Here is a 25,543-nt window from a genome sequence, read left to right on the forward strand (position 1 = left end):
CCATCTATGCTCTCATATTTATTTAGTACCTGTATTCCTATTATCTATCTCGCTGCAGTCTGAAGAAGGCCATACGGCCGAAACGTCACTATCGCAGCCGCAGCAATAGGCAAGTAAACTACAATTGAATTACCTTTGGAGCTGGAGTTTACTTTATTTATAAAAAATATATATATATATATATAATTAAAAATAATTCAATAAAAATAATAAAAAAAATGTAATATTGGATATACCTAGATTGCAATATTTGGTATAAAAGCTAGATGGATACAGGAGGGATGTCGTGGATCTAGACAAAGGAATCCTTTTGCTTTGGTGTTCCTGCGCTAAAGTATCTTTATTGTGCCCAGATAGTATGTTGTGAAGTCATATAGATCTGTCTGGCAGAATCATATTACCTCATTTGTATTTTTAGGTTGCAAAGGTGACACCCAGATTTTTTGCTAATAAAAGGAGTCTTCTGCCGATTGGGGGTCAGAAGTAAAAGAGGAAGGCTCACATGTCTTCTCATTCTTTTACCCCTAGACCAAATTTTAAGATGTATAGCAGGGATGCTCAACCTGCGGCCCTCCAGCTGTTGCAAAACTACAGTACAACTCCCAGCATGCCTGGACAGCCTACAGCTATTAGGACATGCTGGGAGTTGTAGTTTTGCAACAGCTGGAGGGCCGCAGGTTGGGCATCCCAGATATATAGCATCAGAAAATTTTACCATGACAGCCAAAGTGTAATAAAGTAATAAGGAGAAAGGAAATCACCAAATCTTAAGAAAACAGTGTATTTATTGTTTTACCAGCATGTTACCTGTTTCTTCAAATGCCAATTGAAGGGCTTAAAGATCATACATAGAAAATTTACAACCCGATAAAACACACAATAAAAACGGCAGACCATAGGAGATATATTATTGCAGTACAGGTTGCATAGTATTTTGCTGGCACCATTTAATTTTTTTCAGAGACTGGAGACAGGTCATTGAGATTGAGTGAATATAATAATGCATACGATAAGCAGAAATGGACTTGAATTTGGAAAAAAAGTTAGAATGGGTTTATATTAATTATCCAGTTCAACAATCACGAAACAGTTCAGTGACGCGACAAAATACTCATTTTATTAGGTGGCCGAACTCCAAAAAAACCTCCATCCTGTAATTTCCTCATCTTAAGCCAAAGACCTACCAATGAGGATTCATTTTCAAGTCAGAATGAACTTGTGCTGTGTTACACCGGCTAAAAAAATATTGTAATACTCTTCTTAAAATTGTGTTTTGACGTACAAATTTTCAGCCCAACACATTTTGTGATTTTTAGTATCTAAATCCGTTCAAACAAACAGCAGAAAGTCACCAGTTAATAGAAAATGTACGGCTGCTATCCAGCGGCTTTACATAGTCCCTCATTGACAGTCACGGCTGTATTCTCGGCAGGTGGATCTTGATGCAGCTACCGACAGATACAGTTTTCCATCTGGACAGACACATATTTCATAGAGTTCCTGAGAGCTGTCAGCGGAGTTGGTCTTTGTACCTTGAGGCAGTTTGGGTAAAAATATTTTTTCAGCGTCCAGCACTACCTGCGTTATAAAGAAGACAAGTGTTACTATAGGAACCATCATTTCAATTGAGTACACAGATATCTTATTATAGAATATTTGTAGTATTAACTCCTCCATGCCCGTCACGTCACGTCCTCCTTGAATGAGCCCCTTTTTACATTGTACTGCCTAGTGCCCTTACAGGAGATGTCCAGCTTAGGCCTCTTTCACACAATTTGTGTCCATGATGACAACATGCTGTGAAGATGTCCGTGTAGGATCCATGTTTAGTCCCTGTATTTTACTCTCCATGCTCCTCTATTGCTGTGGAGGACCTGTTCTGAGTTCCATTACCTGTGCAACTCATTGACTTGGATGGGCACTGTGTAAGGTTTCATTCCCCCAGTGGTGGTGCTGTAGGAAAATGAAACACTTGTTTTCTCCATAGATTACAGCTGATGGCTGGTTGTCCGATCAAGTGGAAACTATGGGCGTCATTTATGAAGACCTGTGTTTTGTACGCTGGTCTTGATATGCCCTGCACCACCGTAGGATGTACTTAATTATATGACGAGGCACACACATATATTTCTTCTTGAAAGGGAACCCGTCACCGAGAAAATGGTGATTGTATGCAGTCACGTACCAGAGCAGAAGGAGCTGAGCAGACTGATATATACAGGGAGTGCAGAATTATTAGGCAAGTTGTATTTTTGAGGATTAATTTTATTATTGAACAACAACCATGTTCTCAATAAACCCAAAAAACTCATTAATATCAAAGCTGAATATTTTTGGAAGTAGTTTTTAGTTTGTTTTTAGTTTTAGCTATTTTAGGGGGATATCTGTGTGTGCAGGTGACTATTACTGTGCATAATTATTAGGCAACTTAACAAAAAACAAATATATACCCATTTCAATTATTTATTTTTACCAGTGAAACCAATATAACATCTCAACATTCACAAATATACATTTCTGACATTCAAAAACAAAACAAAAACAAATCAGTGACCAATATAGCCACCTTTCTTTGCAAGGACACTCAAAAGCCTGCCATCCATGGATTCTGTCAGTGTTTTGATCTGTTCACCATCAACATTGCGTACAGCAGCAACCACAGCCTCCCAGACACTGTTCAGAGAGGTGTACTGTTTTCCCTCCTTGTAAATCTCACATTTGATGATGGACAACAGGTTCTCAATGGGGTTCAGATCAGGTGAACAAGGAGGCCATGTCATTAGATTTTCTTCTTTTATACCCTTTCTTGCCAGCCACGCTGTGGAGTACTTGGACGCGTGTGATGGAGCATTGTCCTGCATGAAAATCATGTTTTTCTTGAAGGATGCAGACTTCTTCCTGTACCACTGCTTGAAGAAGGTGTCTTCCAGAAACTGGCAGTAGGACTGGGAGTTGAGCTTGACTCCATCCTCAACCCGAAAAGGCCCCACAAGCTCATCTTTGATGATACCAGCCCAAACCAGTACTCCACCTCCACCTTGCTGGCGTCTGAGTCGGACTGGAGCTCTCTGCCCTTTACCAATCCAGCCACGGGCCCATCCATCTGGCCCATCAAGACTCACTCTCATTTCATCAGTCCATAAAACCTTAGAAAAATCAGTCTTGAGATATTTCTTGGCCCAGTCTTGACGTTTTAGCTTGTGTGTCTTGTTCAGTGGTGGTCGTCTTTCAGCCTTTCTTACCTTGGCCATGTCTGAGTACTGCACACCTTGTTGCAGCTCTGAAATATGGCCAAACTGGTGGCAAGTGGCATCTTGGCAGCTGCACGCTTGACTTTTCTCAGTTCATGGGCAGTTATTTTGCGCCTTGATTTTTCCACACGCTTCTTGCGACCCTGTTGACTATTTTGAATGAAACGCTTGATTGTTCGATGATCACGCTTCAGAAGTTTTGCAATTTTAAGAGTGCTGCATCCCTCTGCAAGATATCTCACTATTTTTGACTTTTCTGAGCCTGTCAAGTCCTTCTTTTGACCCATTTTGCCAAAGGAAAGGAAGTTGCCTAATAATTATGCACACCTAATATAGGGTGTTGATGTCATTAGACCACACCCCTTCTCATTATATAGATGCACATCACCTAATATGCTTAATTGGTAGTAGGCTTTCGAGCCTATACAGCTTGGAGTAAGACAACATGCATAAAGAGGATGATGTGGTCAAAATACTCATTTGCCTAATAATTCTGCACACAGTGTAGTTCTGTGGAAAAGATTCAGCAGAACTTGTATTTAAGTCATTTGATATTACTGCTCATTCTGGGCTTTGGAGTCCATTGGGTGGTCCTGTCCATTGGGTGGTCCTGCAAACACAGATAGCTGTCTGTCATGATAGGAGCTCCTCCTTGACTCCAAAGCCCAGAATGAGCTAGAATTTCAAATGAAGGAGATACAAGTTTTACTAAATCTTTCCCCACTAACTGTATATCAATCTGCTCAGCTTCTCCTCTCTATAACATGCTGGCTGCAGATTGCACTGAAGTTTCAATGGTGATAGGTTTACATTTAAGGAGTTTCCGAGATTCTGATATTGATGTCCTATCCTTTGGTTAAGTCAACAATATGAGAACGGTGAGGGTCCAATATCTGTACCCGCTGCCCTCCCGTGAGCACTGTGGCATCCTTGCAGCTTACCAAGCACAGCGCCATCCATTGGGTAGTGGCTGTGCTTGTTATTGCAGGTCAGCCCCAAACGCTTGAATTGGACTTAGTCTCCCTTATGCCATGTGACCTAGAAACATGACATCATTGGCCTAGGAAGAGGTCACAGCACTCATCAGAGTGCTGCAGCCTCTTCAAACAGCTGACACCCGGGGCCCCTGCTTATCTCATACTGCTCACCAATCCTGAGGATACGTCAGAATGTCAGAAAATCCCTTTAAGAAAGAATATCTGGGTCTGCTATAAGGCGCTATGGAGTTCCAAACATGTGTGCACTACGTATGCAACTCAATTTGCAATGGTCCCCGAAATTATCAGTAATATGCGTCATGCAGATATCATAAGACAAGTAGTGTCTCAAGAACATACTATATGCCTACACCTGATCTAAAATATTTACGACCTAAAAAGTTAAAAAGAGTTAAAGTTAAAAGTTCATAAAGTCTAGATGAGTGAGAAAACCTCGGTTACCCAGCCAGGTGACTGACAGCTTAGTGCACTTTTTAAAAAGCCAGAACTGGCCACGGTGGACTTTCTACTGAAAGCATTTTTTTTTCCAGGCCATTATATATAATGATACTTTAGCAGCTGATATCCCAGTGTGACTTCTGCCGGGCTTCATAATGGCCACAATGCTATTATTTTGCAGTGTGAAACATGAAAAGTGTCAAGTGCCTTGTTCATCCTGGAAATGACTGATGGGTTTGTAGAGAGCTGCGGCTGCATGGCACTGGAATGATTTATATCAGGTAATGGCCTATATTTTGGTGAGAAAACTTTCTACAAATGTGTACTTTCACTAATAAAGGGATTCAATTTCTGGATAATTGAACCAAGCAATAAATATGGTAATCAAAAGTAAAGTGGAACTTCAAATATCGGTTTTCTTGTAAAATGTATACATTGCCATTCTTGCCTCTGTTCCTGACCTACTGTATATAGTGGATGCATTATTCGGAAGGACTTGATTATTTCTCTTCAGTTATTTAAATAAGGTCAGTGGCATAGCTATAGGGGCTGCAGTGTTCACAGTCACACCCGGTCCCTTTGGGGAGCCCAAAAGTCCCTCTACTGCATAAGACATAAATAGTATAAGTAGGCCAGGTGTTTTTTACTTCAAGTTAAAGGTTTTGTCCCTATGGGAGTCCCAAAAATAGGCAAGCACTGCCTCAGCTATTTCTGGCAGTCCCATAAGGGAGAGGAAGTTGTGACTTGTGCTCCCTCTTCTTGGGCCTAAAAAGCTACAGACACTGACCAATCTCTGCATGTTCTAGGCAAAGAAGAGATCTAGAGAACCTAGAGTCTGCACGACCAAGTATTGGAGTCAATAAGGTAACCTGCTACCAAGATCTAAGACTTTACTGTAGTGAGGAACACTGTTAAGACACCCTTCACACCTGCACATGACCTGGCCAGTAGTATTTTCAAAACTCTGCATCCCTCACTGGACATTTCAGACACCATTGCAAGAGTATGATTGCCCGCCATCGATTCTACAGGAAGAGACTTGAGACAGATAGAGGGAGAAGAGGGCCATAACTCCCATCCTTGCCTAAATCCATACATCGTTATCTAGAAAGAATTGCACTGTGCACCGGTGGAAATACAGTAAAGAGAGAGACGTTGATTCTGCTACATCTGGTCTGGTTACTGACTCCTGCACCATAAACTGGCCTATGCACTCTACACGTCCTGCCTTGCACCCATACACTCAACATTACAGGCACCCTAACTACCATTAGACTGTAGCCCTAACATGAGGGTGTGCCCCAGGGGGGGGCAGCCTCATTAATCCTCTATATATAGCCCATCATAAAGCATTGTACTCACCATGTGTTGCTCAGGTCCTGTGTCCACTAGGACACATAATTCAAACTCAAGGATCAATATCATAAAAACAAATTATCCTAATCAGGATTAAGGCTATAGTCTCACTGAAACCCCCCGTCCATATACCCATATAGGCTGCTCAGACCCCCCGCCCTCTTAATTTAAGCAGAGAGATGGTACAAATGCTGCATCTATATACCCTGTTCTATCTGGTATATGTTGTGCAATTACTACATTTCCCCCTGCTGATCCCCATTGTTTTCTGAAGCCAGACTCATGGTTTAAATAGATGGCTTCAGTGGAAAAAAGAGTTGGGGGGTACTATCTCTCCTTGGGGAGAAAGCGCCTTAGTCGACGTGAGGAGACTTATAGGCCATACATGATCCTCTGGAATTCTGTGAAGACGATCAGCTCTTAACAAGCTCTGCCTCTAATGCCACCAGATGTAAGGAAGCTATCCTATGAGTCAATGTTCAACCCTTTAATTAGGTCTTGAGATATCACTCAGATAGTAAATAAGCCAGCACCTCATCTGCAGACAGCTGTTTCAGGGTGATTGCCCCTCATCAGTGCAGAGCAGAGAGAACTGGCTTAACTGTGTGAGAGGCCTAAGTCAAGATTTGGGGGGAACTATCTCTCCTTGGGGAGAGAGCGCCTTAGTCCGTGTGAGGAGACTTATAGGCCATACATGTTTCTCTGGAATTCTGGAAAGAAAGGGATGCAAATGAGCTCTTAACAAGCTCTGCCTCTTAGTGGAAAAAAGAGTCATGATAAAACAGTCACTTTGACTCTGCTGGACAGAATTTCCCACTTCTGCAAGCAGGGGCATACACAGATCTCCTAGGCCCTCATAGCACAAGTGCACCTAGTTTCCCCAATTTTTAAAAAAATCAAGTGGAAGAAATTGTATTTAAATACAAATTGTAATAAAAAAAAAGTTGCTTTGGGCCTCACCCACTTTCGACTTTTATGTAGAAAAAAGTGGAACAGGTGCTTCACAGGTATTTATCACTGTATTTACACCAGAAAAACTGACAAAAGTATACGGATGAGTCTCCTGCTTCTCTTCTATTATAAAGCTAACTGGCTGCCTGCAGCCACCACTAGGGGGAGCTCAGTGAATAGAAATTAATAAAACTACCATGGAATCTGTAATAATCTCTATGCATTGAGCTCCCCCTAGTGAAGGCTGTATGAAAATGCAGTGTTTTTTTACACGGGGAAGAGAAGAGCAAGTTCCGTGCAGGCCCCCTCTCTCCGGGCCCCATACAGTTGCGTGGTCTGCCTCTTTTGCAGGTACACCAATGTCTGCAAGTGTCAGAAACTTCCCTAATGTCTAAATTATCTATCAAGGTCACAAACCATTCCATCGCTGCTATGTAATTTGATATCTCTTCGTGATATAGCCTCAATTTCTCCAGTCTGAGCCTTGATGTAAACTCCTTTGGGGGCATCCATGCTCAAGGATCGAGTCGGGGACTCCAGTCTGAAAAATTAATAAGAAAAATAATTAATACATGAATATATCAACCAATAATTAACCATTGTGCAATTTATTTTCATTCTTCGAAATCTATGCATTCACAGGAAAAAATGTATCATTGTCTGTGGCAGGTTTGTTATCACGCCATAGGAAGAAGAACTGAAATGTGTCTCTTACGGTGGTCGTCCGGTTTTAAAAGGGCATGGCTGTTTTCTTCCACAAACAGCACCATGTCTGACATCGGGTTGTGTCTGATATTGCAGTAGTATACCAGTTTTGATACAGTAAATGTCTCCCACTGTATGTGTGCAACTCAAACGTGAACGAAAACGGCCATTTTATGGCCGAATCACCCAATCCGAATTTCAGGGTAAATTAGATTTCCCGCGAAGCCGAATTTCCTGGTGCTTCATGGTAACGAATCGATTTAACCTAAAATAGTGTAAAAAAACAAAAAAAATCATACTTACCTGATCCATTTGCTCACGACGGGCCGTGTTTGAAGATCTTGCACGAAATTCGTGCCTTGATGACGTAATCTGGATCACGAAAGATTTTGTTATGGCGGCGGCCGGCCCGTTGCATGTATGATTTTTTTTCTTGTTTTTCTTGTACAATGATGGGGGGGGGGGGGGGGGGGGCACTATCACTGCTCCCTGTCATTGCACCCACTACTTACAAATAAATGCGCTTCGTGACAAAGCAAATGTTTTTGTAAAATTTAGCAAAGCAGCCAAATCAAACTTTTTTTTGCTTTTATCTGCATCCTCATCCATCTTGGCGTTTCCTATTGGACTGTAGACATTCTAGTTACGACCAGAGGTTAAAAACCTTCACAGACCTAAGGGTATGTTACCACAATGGGACATAAATAAAAAGTAAAAAAAAAAAAAGCAAAAAAAAGTGTTTAACAATAAAATATTTGGTTTCACTGCGGCAAAATATCATATGATCTACCCTGTCAGATAACCGCTGTAAAAAAAAAAAAGTGACAAAATAACTGCCAAAATAACCATTTTTTGGTCATATTTCCTTATAAAAAGTGTAATAGCGAGTGATCAAAAAATACTATGGGGCACATTTGTTAAGCCCGGCGTTTTAGACACCGGTCTTAAAGGGGTTCTGCACTTTGTTTAAACTGATGATCTATACTCTGGATAGATCATCAGCATCTGATCGGCGGGGGTCCGACCCCCGGGACCCCCGCCGATCAGCTGTTTGAGAGGCAGCGGCGTTCCAGCAGCGCCGCGGCCTTCTCACTGTTTACCACTGGCCGAGTGACGTCGGCCTGGGAGCTTAGCCGCGCCCAGGCCAGTGATACTAGTCGTGACGTCACTCGGCCAGCGGTAAACAGTGAGAAGGCCGCGGTGCTGCTGGAGCGTCACTGCCTTCTCAAACAGCTGATCGGCGGGGGTCCCGGGTGTCGGAACCCCGCCGATCAGATGCTGATGATCTATCCAGAGGATAGATCATCAGTTTAAACAAAGTGCAGAACCCGTTTAAGAAAGGCCCATAGCTGGTGCAGGCTTCTCCATAACTTCGGTGCATCCAGCTCCAGTTGTAAATGTAATAGAGCTTACGAGCTGTCTTACATTTAAACCATTTTCTACGCCTAAAATGGGCGTAGAAAATGATGAATAAGCTGGGCCTGCCGTCCGTCCCCTTCCCTGTCAATGCCACGGCCACAATTTTACACCTGACGTGAGTGGGAAAAAGTCGCAGACAATGGCGCAATGCCTAATACACCTAAAATACGCCTAATTTAGGCGGATTTCAGATTAGTTAATGACCCCCTATGTACCCCAAAATGGTACCAATGAAAACATGAACTCATCCTGCAAAAAACGAGCCCCCCCACAAGACGATCAGCAGAAAAATAAAAATAAAATATGGCTCTAAGAAAATAGCAACACAAAAAAAGGATTAAAAAAAAAAAAGGTTTTATTGCGTAACATTGCTAAAAAAAAACATATTGGGTATTGCCGCATCTGTAACAACTGGCTCTGTCAAAATAGTACATGATCTACCCCATAAGATGAACACCGTAAAAATGAAAATGGTGTCAAAATAGCAGTTTTTTGTCTCATTGCCTTACAAAAAGCCTAATAGCAAATGATCAAAAAGTACTATATACCCCAAAATGATACCAATAAAAACATCAACTCATCTTACAAAAAGAAAGCCCTTGTATAAGATGATCAGACAAAAAAATATAAATAATATGGCTCTCAGGAAATGGCGAAACAAAATCAAGATTTTTTTTTTTTTTAATGTTTTGTAAAGACGTAAAAAATAAAAATATAAAATTGGTATCTCTGTAATCATCCTGACTGGCAGATAAATAAAGATCCCATATTCATTTTTCCAGCATGGTGTTCATAGCAATAACAAAACCCAAAAGCAGCGACAGAATTGCTGCCTTTTGTTTATCCTGCTTCCAAAAAGCTAAATAAAAAGTGATGAAAAAGTTGCATGTACCCTAAAATAGAGCAAAATATAATCCCCCACACAGCTCCGTCGAGAGAAAACAAAAATAAAAAATGTTTGGTCTGTTCAATAGCATCATGGCGCCTGTAAATCAACCTATAAAATATAATCTGCTCTGCAAAAGCCAAAAGGTGTTTTTTTACCTTCTGAAGTGTACCCAAACAGTAGTGTAAGTCCACATTTATGGCATTTAATTTCAGCAAAATATCTGTGGCGTCAAAATGCTCGTTCCACCCCTCAATAAATACATTGAGGAGTGTAGTTTCCAAAATGGGATCTCTACAGTTGTCAGTACAAGATGCGTAAATCACAACATTAGGCCTCAAATGTGCATGGTGTATGTCCAGGCAAAAGATTAGGGCCACATGTAGGGTGTTTATAAAACCATGAAGCACAGCATAATAATACGAGGGCGTGTATTTCACACTGGCACACTATGGGCACAACATATTGGGCACTAAAATGGCATATCTGTGTAAAAATTGCAATTGTCACTTTGCACCATCTGCTGTGAATTAAGTTTTACAGAACATCTGTGGGGTCAAAATGTTCACTACACTCCTTGGTACATAATGTGAGGGTGTTGTTTCCAAAATGGGGTCCCTTTTTGGGGGTTTCTGAAGTTATCGGCCAGTACTGTATAAATCACCAATGTAGGCCTCAAATGCACATGGCGCTATTTCTCTTCTGATCTCTGCGGTGTGCCCATACAGCAGTTTATAACCACATATGTGTGCTGACCGCTTCAAAATCTGCGTCCGCCCGCCCCAGCATGATTCCGTACCAATTGCTGCCCGCAGCGGCTACCCCGGCTCCTCCATGCAGGCTCCCATAATGCAGTCTCCGCCCACTGACGTCTGAATCAGATGACAGGCGAGGCTGCGCAGCGCAGGACAGGACAGGAGCGCCACCAACACTTCTGCTTACAGCCTGCAATACACCTTCTAGTAGGAGATAATACACAAGATTACTATAAACCACTCGTTCTGGTACAGAATTAACCCTGTAATGTTTTTGTTGTTACTAGAAGTCAATCGACTAGTTACAGATACCCGAAATGGTGACAAATATGACATATAAAAGTATAACAATTAACGTCTCCTTGTGGCTGCCCCCATACAATATAACGTCTCCTTGTGGCTGTCCCCATACAGTATAATGTCTCCTTGTGGCTGTCTGGCTGTCCCCATACAGTATAACGTCTCCTTGTGGATGTTCCCATACAGTATAACGTCTCCTTGTGGCTGTTCCCATACAGTATAACGTCTCCTTGTGGCTGTCCCCATACAGTATAATGTCTCCTTGTGCATGTTTTGACACTTCCCCTTTAAGTTGTGTGTACCTTCCCATCCTGATGTGTTCGGGGTTAAGATGTGTGCTTGGTGGAGCTGGGTGTGGCCTCTGGCTCTTATATAGTGTTGTGGGCCTGAAGGTCAGTTTGGTTGTTTGCCTGCATATGTGTAGGAGCTCTACTCCTTTCTTGATGTCTAATCGTTCTTGTGTGAGGGCATCCTAGTTGGACATCGTTTATCTCCCTTGTCTCCTTTCCCCTCCTCACCTGTTATGTTGTTTGGTGTGGTTCATGTTGGGGTTTAGTTGTTTATGTCATGTCTGGTGTTCCATGTCAGGTCGGTTTGGTGTTGTGATCTGCATGGATGATTGATATTTTCCCCAGTCTGTTGTTGAACCATTAGCCTGTATGCAGCGCTGCCTGGAGCTTCCATGCATCTGGTGTTCGCACGGAGGTCCGGGTAGATGTTTGACTCCATCTTTCCATCTCAGCTGCGGCAGGTAAGTGTTGGTTGTTGCTAGTGTTCTGGTGTTGCACTGTGTACTTACCTGCCGTTCAGTTGCTGCTTATGGTCTTTTCCCTTCTGTTTCTAGGCCTGTGGGAGACTCCAATTTATCAGTGTCGTGGATGAATCGGCCATCTCTTATCCCTGACCCCTATACAAGGGACTGTTAGGGTCAGTAGGATCCAGGTTCGAGTGTATGAGCCCTCCCACCTTCAGGGGGCGCTCATACGGCCAGGAAATCAGGGTCAGGATTAGGGCGGCTATAGGAGGTGACCTGCTCCCTATTCCTGTTTTGTGGCCTAGTATCAGTTCCCATTATACGGTGGGGGGTTTCCCCCACTCCCCACCATGACAATAGTGTCTCCTTGTGGCTGCCCCAATACAGTATAATGTCTCCTTGTGGCCCCAAGTGTTTTTTCTTCTAAATGGGCATTTATCGCGATATATATCGCTATCGCGATAAATTTCTTAATATCGTTATCGTGGAAATATTTTTGATATCGTCCAACCCTAGTTTCTACTGTAGTGGTACCTCAGAGTCTCTACAAATGTGCCTTCCAAAAGCATATTGCACTCTTTCCATTCTGAGTCCTGCGGTGTGCCAATACAGCAGTTTATGACCACATATGGTGTGCTTCCGTATTCAGTAGAAATTGCGTAACAAATTGTGGGGTCTTTTTTCTCCTGTTACCCCTTGTGAAAATGAAAAATCTGGGGCTAAAACAACATTTTATTGGAAAAAAGGAAATTTAGGATTTTAACAGCCAAGTGTTTCTAAATAGTATGAAATGTCTATGGGGTCATATCGGTCAGTACACACTTCAATAAATTCCTTGAAGGGTGCAATTTCCAAAATGGGGTCACTTTTTGGGTGTTTCCACTCTATGGGTACCTCAGGGTCTCTTCAAATGTGACATGGCACCTGAAAACCATTGCAGCAAAATCTGCCCTCCAAAAAACCACATGGCTCTTCTTCCCTTCTGATCCCTGCCGTGTGCACAAACAGTGGTTTCCGACCACACATGGGGTGTTGCCATGTTCAGGAGAACATGCTTAACAAAATGTGGGGTGCTTTTTACACTGTTACACCTTGTGAAAATGAAAAATGTATGCAACGTTTTATTGGAGGAAATTGAATTTTTCATTTTAACAGCTGTTTCTAAATTCTATGAAATGCCTATGGGGCCAAAGTGGTCAATAAATTCCTTGAAGGGTGAAGTTTCCAAAATGGGGTCACTTTTTGGAGGTTTCCACTCTATAGGAAACTTAGGGTCTCTTAAAATGTGACATGGTGCCCGAAAACCATTCCAGCAAAATCATCCCACCTAAAATCATATGGCACTCCTCTTCTCATCCCTGCCATGTGCCCAAACAGCAGTTTACGACTAATGTTGAGCGAATCGAAGAATCCAAAGTGGAATTCAATCCAAAGTTTATGGAAGAAAAATTGAAAAAATCACCATGAATCTGAATTTATATGCACTTTGTGGTAACTAATTGTCTTTTTTGTAACCTGGCTGCCGCACGTGTTACAAAGTGAAAGTAAGAAGCCCGGCAACGCGATATGACCCATAATGCCATGCAGCCAGCCAATCGGCAGGTAGTCATCCCCCCGTAATTTCACAGCCCTAAAAAAAAAACTCATTCTGCGTGGTCTCCGCCATTTCACTGTGAGCTCAGTTTGGGGACAGACGTGACAAGCGCTTATTCGATAGGGACAGTGTTGCAGAAAGCTATTGATAGAAGAATATTGGATAAGGAGAGTGCAATGAGAGTGTAGGGAGATTTAGGGAGATTTTTTTTAGAGACTGTAGGAAGATCATAGGGAGACAGCAGGGACAGTGCAGTTAAGTGTATTCGCCATGTGCATCTTGTTAAACTGCTGACACATTCAAAGTTACCCGTAATTTGTTAGTTTATACATAGAATTGCTGTGCCTCAGTATTAAAGGGTGGCCTAATATATTGCTGCATTTATCTTGTTCAACTGCTGCCACATTCTTAGTGGCCAATAGTTGTCTGGGCGCTCCAAAGCAATGGGCTGAGGCAAAAATGTAGCTGGCACAAGTAGCAGCAGAAGAAAGAACGTTGGTAGCAGCCGCAGCAACAAGCCAGAGCTGCCACTGTCATCCAGCGGTCGTGTTTCGACCAACAATCCAGCTGTAGTGGAATGGTTGACTTACTCTTCAACATCAAATCAAATGACAACAGATACACACAGCCAGGAATGCCAATTGGAATGGCCCAGGAACTGCCTCTGTGCCCTCACCTGTTCTGAACCTGCTTCTTGCTTTTGTTGTTTCTTCTGATAGCCAAGTAATGATAGCTGCCAGCTCTGCTCCGGTTTCAGGGAGGATGAGCTTTGCCCTGACAGTCAGCAGTTACAGGCCAGCACAGACTTGGAGGAGAGGTCTGCTGCGGACTCCTCTAGGAGTGCAACAACCGATAAAGAAAGTTGGGTGGGAGCACATGTTGCGAGTGGTCAGGGACGTGCGCAAGAGAAAGGGGAGGGTGACACAAGTGACGACCAAACAGATGTAGATGATGATGTAGCCGATCGAATGTGGGAGCCGGGTGGAGAGGAGGCATTGGGGGTGAGGGTGGCAGCGTGCCCGTGAGAAAGCAGGATGGAAGCGTACCTGTGAGATAGCATGGTGGAAGCAGTGGGAGACCTGCAGCCAAACGCGGGAGGGGTACACCGTCTGCTACTTGGGAGACTACCTGTGCGGAACACACTAGCAGTGCACAGGGTTATAAAAGCAGTGGCAGGCAGGCATCATGCAGTGGTGGAGGTAAAATGCCATACTCGCCAGTGTGGGAATGTTTCACCAAGTCAGTGGGGGACGTTAGCGTACAGAATGTACCTGCGTTTAGAGATGCACCTGGTTTTGACTCACAATCACTGATAGAGATCACTAACCAAAACACTGACGTGTGAATGAGGCATAACACTGACATGGAAAAGGACCGAGGAATTTTAGTGAACAGCAAACTAAGCTGTAGAAACCAGTGTCAGGCAGCTGCTGCCAAGGCCAATAAGATAATTGGTTGCATCAGAAGGGGCATAGATGCCCGTGATGAGAACATAGTCCTACCACTTTACAAATCACTAGTCAGACCACACATGGAGTACTGTGTACAGTTCTGGGCTCCTGTGAACAAGGCAGACATAGCAGAGCTGGAGAGGGTTCGGAGGAGGGCAACTAAAGTAATAACTGGAATGGGTGGACTACAGTAACCTGAAAGATTATCAAAATTCACTTTAGAAAAAAGACGACTGAGAGGCGATCTAATAACTATGTATAAATTGTGCTGTTCTCCTCATATTTGTATTACCAATTCTTCCTTCACCATGTTGTTTCTATGCATTGATCTGTTGTGCCATCTGCTGGTCAGAATTTGCATGCTGCACGGCTCTGCTCTTGTTATTAAAGTTTTTCTCTTCTGGGGGTGGTTTTAGGTAGCCTTGGTCCATGTCACTTCCTGCAGCCATTTTCAGTGCTTCATAGCTGTGTGATGGGACATTCAAACACTTTGGGCTCGTGAAGGCATCAGTTTTTGACCAGCAAGACACCAACAGGACAGTATCAATACCACTACTACCAAAGCCATTACAGTATTGTAATCACCATGTCTATGTTTTAATCCATCCAACCTTAGCTTCTGCAGGTCCGGTCTGCTCCACTGCTCTGATACAAAGGTAGGAAAGTCACAGAGCCGCTATCAGTTACACCTTCATTCACCTTGCTTTGGGGACAGAACATAAATATATCATTCGTCAGTACAGAGATCTCTCCCATTATCTATTTATCCCCAGGACTGTGACTGTGACGAGGGGACATCCTCTGCGTCTGGAGGAAAGAAGGTTTGTACACAAACATAGAAGAGGATTCTTTACGGTAAGAGCAGTGAGACTATGGAACTCTCTGCCTGAGAAGGTGGTGATGGTGAGTACAATAAAGGAATTCAAGAGGGGCCTGGATGTATTTCTGGAGTGTAATAATATTACAGGCTATAGCTACTAGAGAGGGGTCGTTCATCCAGGGAGTTATTCTGATTGGAGTCGGGAAGGAATTTTTTTCCCCTAAAATGGGGAAAATTGGCTTCTACTTCACTTTTTTTTTTTTTTTTACCTTCCTCTGGATCAATTTGCAGGATAACAGGCTGAACTAAATGGACAGATGTATTTTTTCAGCCTTATAAACTATGTTACTATGTAATATATGTCGTTCACAGCCCACTAGGTAAATGAGATTCTGGACCAGGCACACCAGTAACTTGACCAGGTGATAGCAATGCCACCTCTGCATTGTAATGCTGGGATTTCTGTGCCAATGTACTCCCTTGCCTCCTCATCCTCCACCTTGTCCTCACCCTCCCATCTAGGCACAGTTCACAGTGGTCCTCCAGCATATGTAAAGCTAGGCATTGTAATGTGGTTCTGCACCTGATCAGCCTTGGTGAACGGAGCCACACTGGGAAGGAACTGCTACGCGACATCAATAAAGAAAACAAACACTGGCTGTCTCCTCACAACTGGAAAAAGGAACCATGGTTACCGATAACAGGCAGAACATTTTGTCTGCTCTGCGTCAGGGAGGGCTGATCCATGCGCCCTGCATGGCGCACCTCATCAATCTCACTCCAAGTCTTCCACTGTACTGCAAGAGCTGTAAAAAATGTCCAGAAAACTGTGCATGCACTGTAGCCACTATTACCGTGCAAAACATGCCCTCCTTGAGCTACAAAGGCAAAAAATACTCTTCGCCAACATCAGCTGATATGCGACGTTTCCACCCATTGGAACTCCACACTCCATATGTTAGACCGCCTATATAAGCAAGGTGGTCAACAATTTCTTAATGCTGCAGACGGATAGAACTACTCCCTGGTGTAACTTCCACATTAGCCAGTGGAAGCTCATGCGTGACACGTGTCATTTGCTCAGGCCTTTTGAAAAGGCCACTTTATTTCTCAGTCGGCAGAACTACAGGATGAATATCATTCCACTCCTTTACATCCTGGAGGGGATGCTGTCAAATCTGATTGGCAAGGAGACAGAAGATGTGGCACCTCCACTGGCAGAGGAGGAGGAAGACAAACGCCCAGGAATTTTATAAACAACTAAGTGGTTTATCTGACCAAGCAACGGGAGAGGAGAAAGAGGAGCATGAGGAGTTGGAGGACGATGAGGAAGACAATGCAGATGATCCAGACCGTGGTAGTATGCAGTAGAGATGGAGGCAGAGAGGCCCTCCAAGTCCCTTGTGCAAATGGCCAGATGCATGATGTCATGTTTGTGTAGTGGCAGCCTCATTGTCAGGATTCGGCAGAGGGATGACTACTGGCTATCCACATTGTTAGACCCCCGCTAACGGTCAAAAATAGGGGCATTTTTTAGACTTTCTGAGAGGGATGAAAAATGGACTACTATAGAGACATGCTATGTAGTCAGTTGGTCGCTGCCTACAACTGCCATCGCTCGTCCTCAGGGAGGTTTGAGCGGGGGGAACCTCTGCACTCACACTCCATTGCTATGACTGATATGTGTGTGCGGAAGGGGGGGCAGGAGCAGCACCAGCTCCATACGCAGCAACTTCAGTCTGGAGTCTATGATGAGCTGTTTTCTTCAGCCACCTACTGAAGAAACCACCCAGCAGCAACAGGACATGCAGCAGGTGTTGGCATACTTGGACTGCACCCTGTCACCCATGATCTAAGATCTCCTGGACCATGGATGGGCAAACTGTGGCTCTCCAGCTGTTGTAAAACTACAAATCCCATCATGCCCAGGCACGATAGGATTTGTAGTTTTACAACAGCTGGAGATCCGCAGTTTGCCCATCCCTGTCCTGGACTATTAAGCGTGCAAACTTGAATTGTGGCCGCAACTGGCTGAGTTTGCCATGGGCATGCTTTCTTGCCCAGCCAGTAGTGTGGCATCGGAGGGGGTGTTTAGTGCAGCAGAGAGCATAGTTACTCCTAAGGGAACTCGCCTTTCCTCCCTAAATGTTGAGAGATTAACCTTCATAAAGTTGAATCAGGCGTGGATCAACCAGGATTTCCAGACGCCGGTGCCTGATGCAACAGAATAGATCATTCTGCCACTAATGATCATACTGTAGTGTGTTGCCACACCGGAATATTCAGCAGAATGGGCTGTTATTTCTGGCCACATGCTGCTGGCACCATTCTGACGCTATCACCCGCCAGCTGCCTCTACTGCTATCCCTACTATGGGGCTTCTTGGCCTACTGATACTATGTACATGTTACATTTTAAAATGGATTTGCATGCCACTAGGCCTTTCTATCACACTGCTGTTTTTGGGTTCTGCTACTACTGTGATCTGCCACCATCTTGTGCTGTATGCCACTGTTGCTGCCCCCCTCCTCACTCTGTCATGGGGTGGCTATTGTCATTGTCAAAGCTGCTGCCCCCCCTCCCCACTCTATTATGGGGCCACTATTGTCAATGTTACTGCCACTGCTGTTGGCCCCCATTCCCACTCTGTTATGGGGCCAATATTGTCCCTGTTACTGCCACTGCTGCCATTCTTCCCTCTCTGTCATGGGGCCACTATTGTCCCTGTTACTGCCACTGCTGTTGGCCCCCATCCCTACTTTCTTATGGGGCCGTTATTGTTCCTGTTTGTCCGTGATGACATCACTGTTTATTTTTCAGTTCTTCTTATCTGTCAGAAGGAGAGAAACATTTTTAAAAAAAGGATCCTGTATTTCGGTCAGTGTTTGTAAGCCAAAACCAGGAGTGGGGCCAAAACATAGAAGAGATGCAAATATTTTAATTACATTTAATGTCTGTTTTGGACTGACTCCCGGTTTTGGCTTATACCTAAAGATGAAATACTGATCATCTGAGAGAGGCTTTATGGATGCTCAAAGTACAGGTTTATTATTTTTTTTTAGTTTTCTGTTCTACTGATGGATCCCAAGAACAGAAAAATAAACAGTGATGTGAACACAGCCTTACTGCCACTGTTGCTGCTCCCCCTCTCAATTCTGTCATAGGGCTACTATTGTCCTCATCCCCACACTGTTATGGGGCCACTACTGTCACTGGTACTGCCACTTCTGCCACCTTTCCCCCTCTATCACGGGGGCCACTATTGTCACTGTTACTACCACTGCTGCTGCCGCCACCCTCCCCTCTGTCATGGGGCCAGTACTTGACTCTTGGGGCACTGCACAGTTAAGTCCACGGTGATAAATTAGACCTGTCACTAACATTGACCTGTAATACTGACACAGAAAATTAAAAAGATTAAAAAGCATGTGTTTGGACTCCCACAACATGCTTTTTTTTTCTCCATTACCTTATTGGTGCTGCCTCCATTTTTTTTATTTTGTTCCACTAAGGAGCCATTGCACTGCAGGGGTGTGCGTGGGTTTTTTGCTTTAATGAAGGGTGGTGTATGCTTTTTGTTTAACAGAAGGGATTAGCTATGAATCTATAATACTGACAGCACAGTACCTACAGAACAGATTAAATATGAATGTGGGTGCACTAGAACATAGTGCACACGGCGATAAACTCTCCCTGTTTTTAAGTTCCAAGACTTCACAGTGAGATTGGGCCACAAAGTGGGCTAAATATGATTAGGCAGAGCGGCCTGGATATACCTGATTTATCGCGATTTGTGACAAATTAATTTGTAACAAATCAAATTTCTTGTTGAAGTTTGGAAATTGCTGAATCAAATTTATCAAAACTTCACTCATCTCTATTAATGACCACAAATGGGATTTTGCCCTGTTTAGGAGAAAATGCTTAACAACATTTGGGGTTCTTTTTTATCCTTTTAACCATTGTGAAAATGAAAAATGGGGGGCTTAAGCAACACTTTATTTTGTTTCCAAATTCTATGAAAGCCTCTGGTGTCAAAGCAGTCAGTACACCCTTCAATAAATTTCTTGAGGAGTGTATTTTCCAAAATGGGGTCCCTTTTTGGGGGGTTTCCACTGTACGGGTACCTTAGGGTCTCTTCAAATTTGACATGGTGCCCAAAACACCATTCCAGCAAAATCTGCCCTCCAAAAACCATATGGTGCTTCTTCCCTTTTGAGCCCTTCAGTGTGTCCATACATCAGTTTACGACTACATATGGGGTGTTTCTGTAAATTTCAGAATCAGGGTAATAAATAACTAGGTTTGTTTTACTGTTATCCACTGCCGCTTTACAGCAAAAAAATGGATTCAAATGTTATATCTGCAAAAAAAAGGTGACATTTAGAAATTTCACCTCCATTTTCCTTTCTTGTGAACAATGTAAAGTGTTAACAAAGCTTTGAATAACTTGAGGGGTATCATTTCTAAAATGGGGTCATTTATGGATGGCTTCTACTATGCAAGTCCCACAAAGTCACTGCATACCTGAATTAGTCCTTAAAAAAGTGGGTTTTGGAAATGTTCTTAAATTTTTTAAAAATTGCTTCTAAAATTCTAAGCCTTCTAATGTGCTAAAAAAATTAATGACATTTACAAAGTGATACAAACATAAATTAGACATATGGTGAGTGTTAATTATTAGCTATTTTATGAGGTATCACTTTTAAAATTAATAAAAATTTAGAAAATGGTGTATTATTAAAAAATGTACGTAATTCATTTTTTTTAAATAAAGGTTAAACATATTGACTAAATTTTACCACTAACATAAAGTACGATGTGTCACAAGAAAACAATCTCAGAATTGCTTGGATAAGTAAAAGCATTTCAAAGTTATTACCACATAAAGCGACATGTTAGTTTAACAAAATTTGGTTCAGTCCTTAAAGGGAACCTGTCATCAGCTTTATGCTGACCTCACTGAGTGCAGTGACAGAAATGCTGATGTCAGCGGTGTGTTACTCATGAGCTAAAAGTAAGTGGTTGCTGAGAACCAGCATCATAATCATTGCAGCCCAGGCCTGGAAAAGAGTCAAATCTACCTGAGAAGAGTCCTGGTTATTCATAATTTCCTATCTCCCGCCCATCTGCTGATGATTGGCAGTTCTCTCCTAGAGAGAAAGAGAGAAAACTAGGTAGAAGACTGTCAGTCATCAGCAGGTGGACGGGAGAGCAGGAATTCATGAATAACCAGGACTCTTCTCAGGTGGCCGGGACTCTTTTCCAGGCCCAGTCTGCAATGATTGTGATGTTGGTTCTCGGCAACCACTTACTTTCAACTTATAAATGACAGACCGCTGAAATCAACTCACCTGTCTCTACTTTATTCTGCTGTTAGTATGGGTAGTATGGGCAGCATAAAGGCGATGACGGGTTCCCTTTAAGGTGAACATTGGCTGTGTCTTTAAGGGGTTAATGACCCAATTTTACACAGTATTTTACTACTTATTATATATTCATACATTCTGTTTCCTCAAACCAATTGCATAACTTTATATTTATCCACACTGAACTTCATTTGTTGTTTTACTGTCCGAGTCTCCAGCCTTCTCAAATCCCTATGTAAAGTTATATTATCCTCATCTGTGTTGATTACATTAAAGAACTTAGTATTTTTTGCAAATGTTTAAGTTCTTCTCTGGAATAAATGTATTAAAAATAATCGTGCCCAGTACTGACCCCTGTGGTACCCCACTAGTAACAATCATAAAAAGAGGAGGGTGTCAACCACCATACGGGCACCAAAACCTAGAAGTGGTTCCAAGGGAGAAATGAAAGAGACTATAATGCCTCAAGAACATTAAAAGACTATAGTGCCTCAAGTGCCTCATATAGTGGCCGGTTTAAACAAAATGATGTTCTAGTAAAATAGATAAGAGCAGATAAAAATAGTTAAAAGCAATCTAGATAGTGTCAGAAATACAACTTACCGTATTTTTCGCTTTATAAGACGCACTTTTTCCCCCCCAAAAGTGGGGGGAAAATGGCAGTGCGTCTTATAAAGCGAACACTGCCATGTTTACTTTGGTGACGCTGATACATCGCAAGCCGCAATGTATCAGAGGGGTGGGAGGAGGGGACGGAGGCTGGCAACACTCGCGGCGGGGCCCGATGCAGTCACTGTACTGTAATACATCGGACCCCGCTCACGGTAATTATCACATGTAAAGTCTATAATCTTCAAGCAGTGTCTCTGCTTTAAACTAGGGCAATCCTCTGTAGTGCAACTCACTATGAAAGCGGCAGGCAGAGCGGCAGCGTAACCTCGCGATTCTCACTCATTCATGGGAAGGAAGTGGGAGGAGCATTAATGAGTGAGAATCGCGAGGTTACGCTGCCGCTCTGCCTGCCGCTTTCATAGTGAGTTGCACTACAGAGGATTGCCCTAGTTTAAAGCAGAGACACTGCTTGAAGATTATAGACTTTACATATGAAAACGGCTTCATTACACTCTGCTTTCTTCTATACCAGTACTCACTATGAAAGCAGCGGTCCAGCCGGCGCGTGACGTCACTCACTCGGTCATGCTCCTCCCACTTCATTAATGAAGCTGGCAGGAGCGTGACTGACTGAGTGAGTGACGTCACGTGCTGGCCGGACTGCTGCTTTTATAGTGAGTACTGGTATAGAAGAAAGCAGAGCCATTAAAAGATTTTACATATAAAGTCTACTGTGTGCCCTGTGGTGTAATGGGGGTCACTATTCACACAGGGACAATATACTGTGACACATGATACTGTGACCAGCATAAGATGATCTTATGTGTCACAGTATATTGTCCCTGTGTGAATAGTGACCCCCATTACATAAGATGCTATATATGATGCTACATCCCCCGTAGTAGTGCGTCACCCAAAGGTCCCCCATAACAGTGCGTCACCCACAGGTCCCCCCATAACAGTGCGTCACCCACAGGTCCCCCCATAACAGTGCGTCACCCACAGGTCCCCCCATAACAGTGCGTCACCCACAGGTCCCCCCATAACAGTGCGTCACCCACAGGTCCCCCCATAACAGTGCGTCACCCACAGGTCCCCCCATAACAGTGCGTCACCCACAGGTCCCCCCATAACAGTGCGTCACCCACAGGTCCTCCCATAACAGTGCGTCACCCACAGGTCCCCCCATAACAGTGCGTCATCCACAGACCACCATTAGTTCAAAACCCCTCCAAAAGCACACCATTAGTTCAAAACCCCTCCAAAAGCACACCCTTTGGTTCAAATTTTTTTTTTCTTATTTTCCTCCTCAAAAATCTAGGTGCGTCTTATCATCAGGTGCGTCTTATAAAGCGAAAAATACGGTACTTCACTGAGGAGGAGGCCAATGAGATAGAACTCAAGACACCCAAGGGCCAAACCTCCCCCACAAGGATCGTTTGTAGACTTGTGGGAAATAAACACTGCAGTATCCGATACTTCTGGTGTTTATCCTCTTAATTCTTAAAAAAATCACAGGAGGGCTCAACGCGTTTCAGGGAATGGGTAACCGCCTTCATCAGGAGAAGTACAAGTAAGATAAAAAACAGCAAATGCAGTCATAATGATACAACTTACCCAGGGGCCTTATATACCTCATCTCATAAGGCCATGTGTTGAAAATGGAGGTGGAAAGGACATCGCTTCCTGTATCAGGGGTGGGAAGCATGCGTTCCAGCATGGAACGCATGTGTAAAGTCCCTAGGTGGTCAAGGGTTAACAAGCTGTTGCGGCTGGAAAATGGTGCTGAACCTGGGGCCATAAGGGCACCAGTCTCCTAGGGATTTGCCCAAATATATTTGAGGTGGAGTGGGTATTTGAGCTGTACTTCCGATCCCGATAGCGGTTAAACGCACCCTCGTTTGGGTAAGTGTGCCTCCGGTCTGCTAGGTGCAGCACAGACTTCCGCCTAGGTGGAACGCAAGGGAGGTTTCCGCTTCAATACACTATCTCCCTTTGGACTAAACAAATTATTGGAATACACTAACTACTAGTTTACATTGTATACCAAACAGTATACCATAGTGATCTCTGTTAATCCAAAAATCTTTTTGCTTAAATACGTGCACGTTTTTAACACTATCCCTTTATGTTTCGATTATGCAACACTTCCTGCACTGACAATATCATGTATCGTCAGTATGAATTTCTGAATGCATTTATTTACCTATTTAGCCATGTATTTATGCGGCGTCATGTTGATTCTAATTGATTTTTGAAGTCCATTTTTATATATATTTTATATTCCCCTTTGCTGTTCCATTTTTACATATATATTTTCTATTCCTATGTGACCCTTTTTAGTATACCCAGTCATTTTAGGTCCCGTAAACACAACATTTTTAGACTTATTAACATTTAAACTACTCATTGGCTTTTTTAGTATTTGTCTTTTACTATGCCTATTAGAGGAAGTCCCTTTATATATATGAATACATATTAAAGCCCAGGATCACCTTTATTAAGCCTTTAGGGTCCCTAATCAGCTTAGAGATGACATCCTTTTTCAACACTTTTTTTTTTTGTATTTATATACAGTTGCAAGAAAAAGTATGTGAACCCTTTGGAATGATATGGATTTCTGCACAAAAGTGTCATAAAATGTGATCTGATCTTCATCTAAGTCACAACAATAGACAATCACAATCTGCTTAAACTAATAACACACAAAGAATTAAATGTTACCATGTTTTTATTGAACACACCATGTAAACATTCACAGTGCAGGTGGAAAAAGTATGTGAACTCTTGGATTTAATAACTGGTTGAACCTCCTCTAGCAGCAACAACTCCAACCAAACGTTTCCTGTAGTTGCAGATCAGACGTGCACAACGGTCAGGAGTAATTCTTGACCATTCCTCTTTATAGAACTGTTTCAGTTCAGTAATTTTCTTGGGATGTCTGGTGTAAATTGCTTTCTTGAGGTCATGCCACAGCATCTCAGCAGGTTGAGGTCAGGACTCTGACTGGGCCACTCCAGAAGACGTATTTTCTTCTGTTTAAGCCATTCTGTTGTTGATTTACTTCTATGCTTTGGGTCGTTGTCCTGTTGCAACACCCATCTTCTGTTGAGCTTCAGCTGGTGGACAGATGATCTTAAGTTCTCCTGCAAAATGTCTTGATAAACTTGGAAATTCATTTTTTCTTCGATGATAGCAATTTGTCCAGGCCCTGATGCAGCAAAGCAGCCCCAAACCATGATGCCCCCACCACCATACTTCACAGTTGGGATGAGGTTTTGATGTTGGTGTGCTGTGCCTCTTTTTCTCCACACATAGTGTTGTGTGTTTCTTCCAAACAGCTTAACTTTGGTTTCATCTGTCCACAGAATATTTTGCCAGTACTACTGTGGAACATCCAGGTGCTCTTGTGCAAACTGTAAACATGCAGCAATGTTTTTTTAGGATGGCAGTGGCTTCCTCTGTGGTATCCGCATGCTTCCCACCCCTGATACAGGAAGTGACGTCCTTCTCACCTCCTGTTGCAGGAATCGACGTCCTTCCCACCTCCATTTTCAACACATGGCCTTATGAGATGAGGTATATAAGGCTCCTGGGTAAGTTGTATCATTATAACTGCATTTGCTCTTTTTTTATCTTACTTGTACTGCTCCTGATGAAGGGGGTTACCCATCTCCCAAAGCGCGTTGAGCCCTCCTGTGATTTTTAAAGAATAAAGAGGATAAACACCAGAAGTATCAGATACTGCAGTGTTTATTTCCCACAAATCTACAAACGATCCTGGCAGGGGGGATTTGGACCTTGGGTGTCTTGAGTTCTATCACATTGGCCTTCTCCTCAGTAAAGTAAGTTGTATTTCTGACACTTTATCCATATTGCTTTTA

General features: G+C 43.0%; 1 protein-coding gene across 3 annotated transcripts in view; it reads right to left on the bottom strand.

Moving 5' to 3' along the window:
* Positions 1 to 765: 765 nt before the first annotated feature.
* The window catches only part of SGCG (sarcoglycan gamma), a 282,350-nt gene continuing 257,572 nt past the window's right edge, over positions 766 to 25,543 (bottom strand). For all 3 annotated transcript variants that reach the window (XM_040426206.1, XM_040426208.1, XM_040426207.1), the window contains exons 7-8: positions 7,412 to 7,535; positions 766 to 1,578 (exon numbers count right to left, since the gene is read on the bottom strand). In XM_040426206.1, the coding sequence (XP_040282140.1) occupies positions 1,402 to 1,578; positions 7,412 to 7,535 (301 nt within the window). In that variant the 3' untranslated portion in view covers positions 766 to 1,401. The remainder of the gene's footprint in view (positions 1,579 to 7,411; positions 7,536 to 25,543) is intronic.

This window comes from Bufo bufo, chromosome 3 (genome assembly GCF_905171765.1).
Source record: "Bufo bufo chromosome 3, aBufBuf1.1, whole genome shotgun sequence".
Classification (NCBI taxonomy): domain Eukaryota; kingdom Metazoa; phylum Chordata; class Amphibia; order Anura; family Bufonidae; genus Bufo; species Bufo bufo.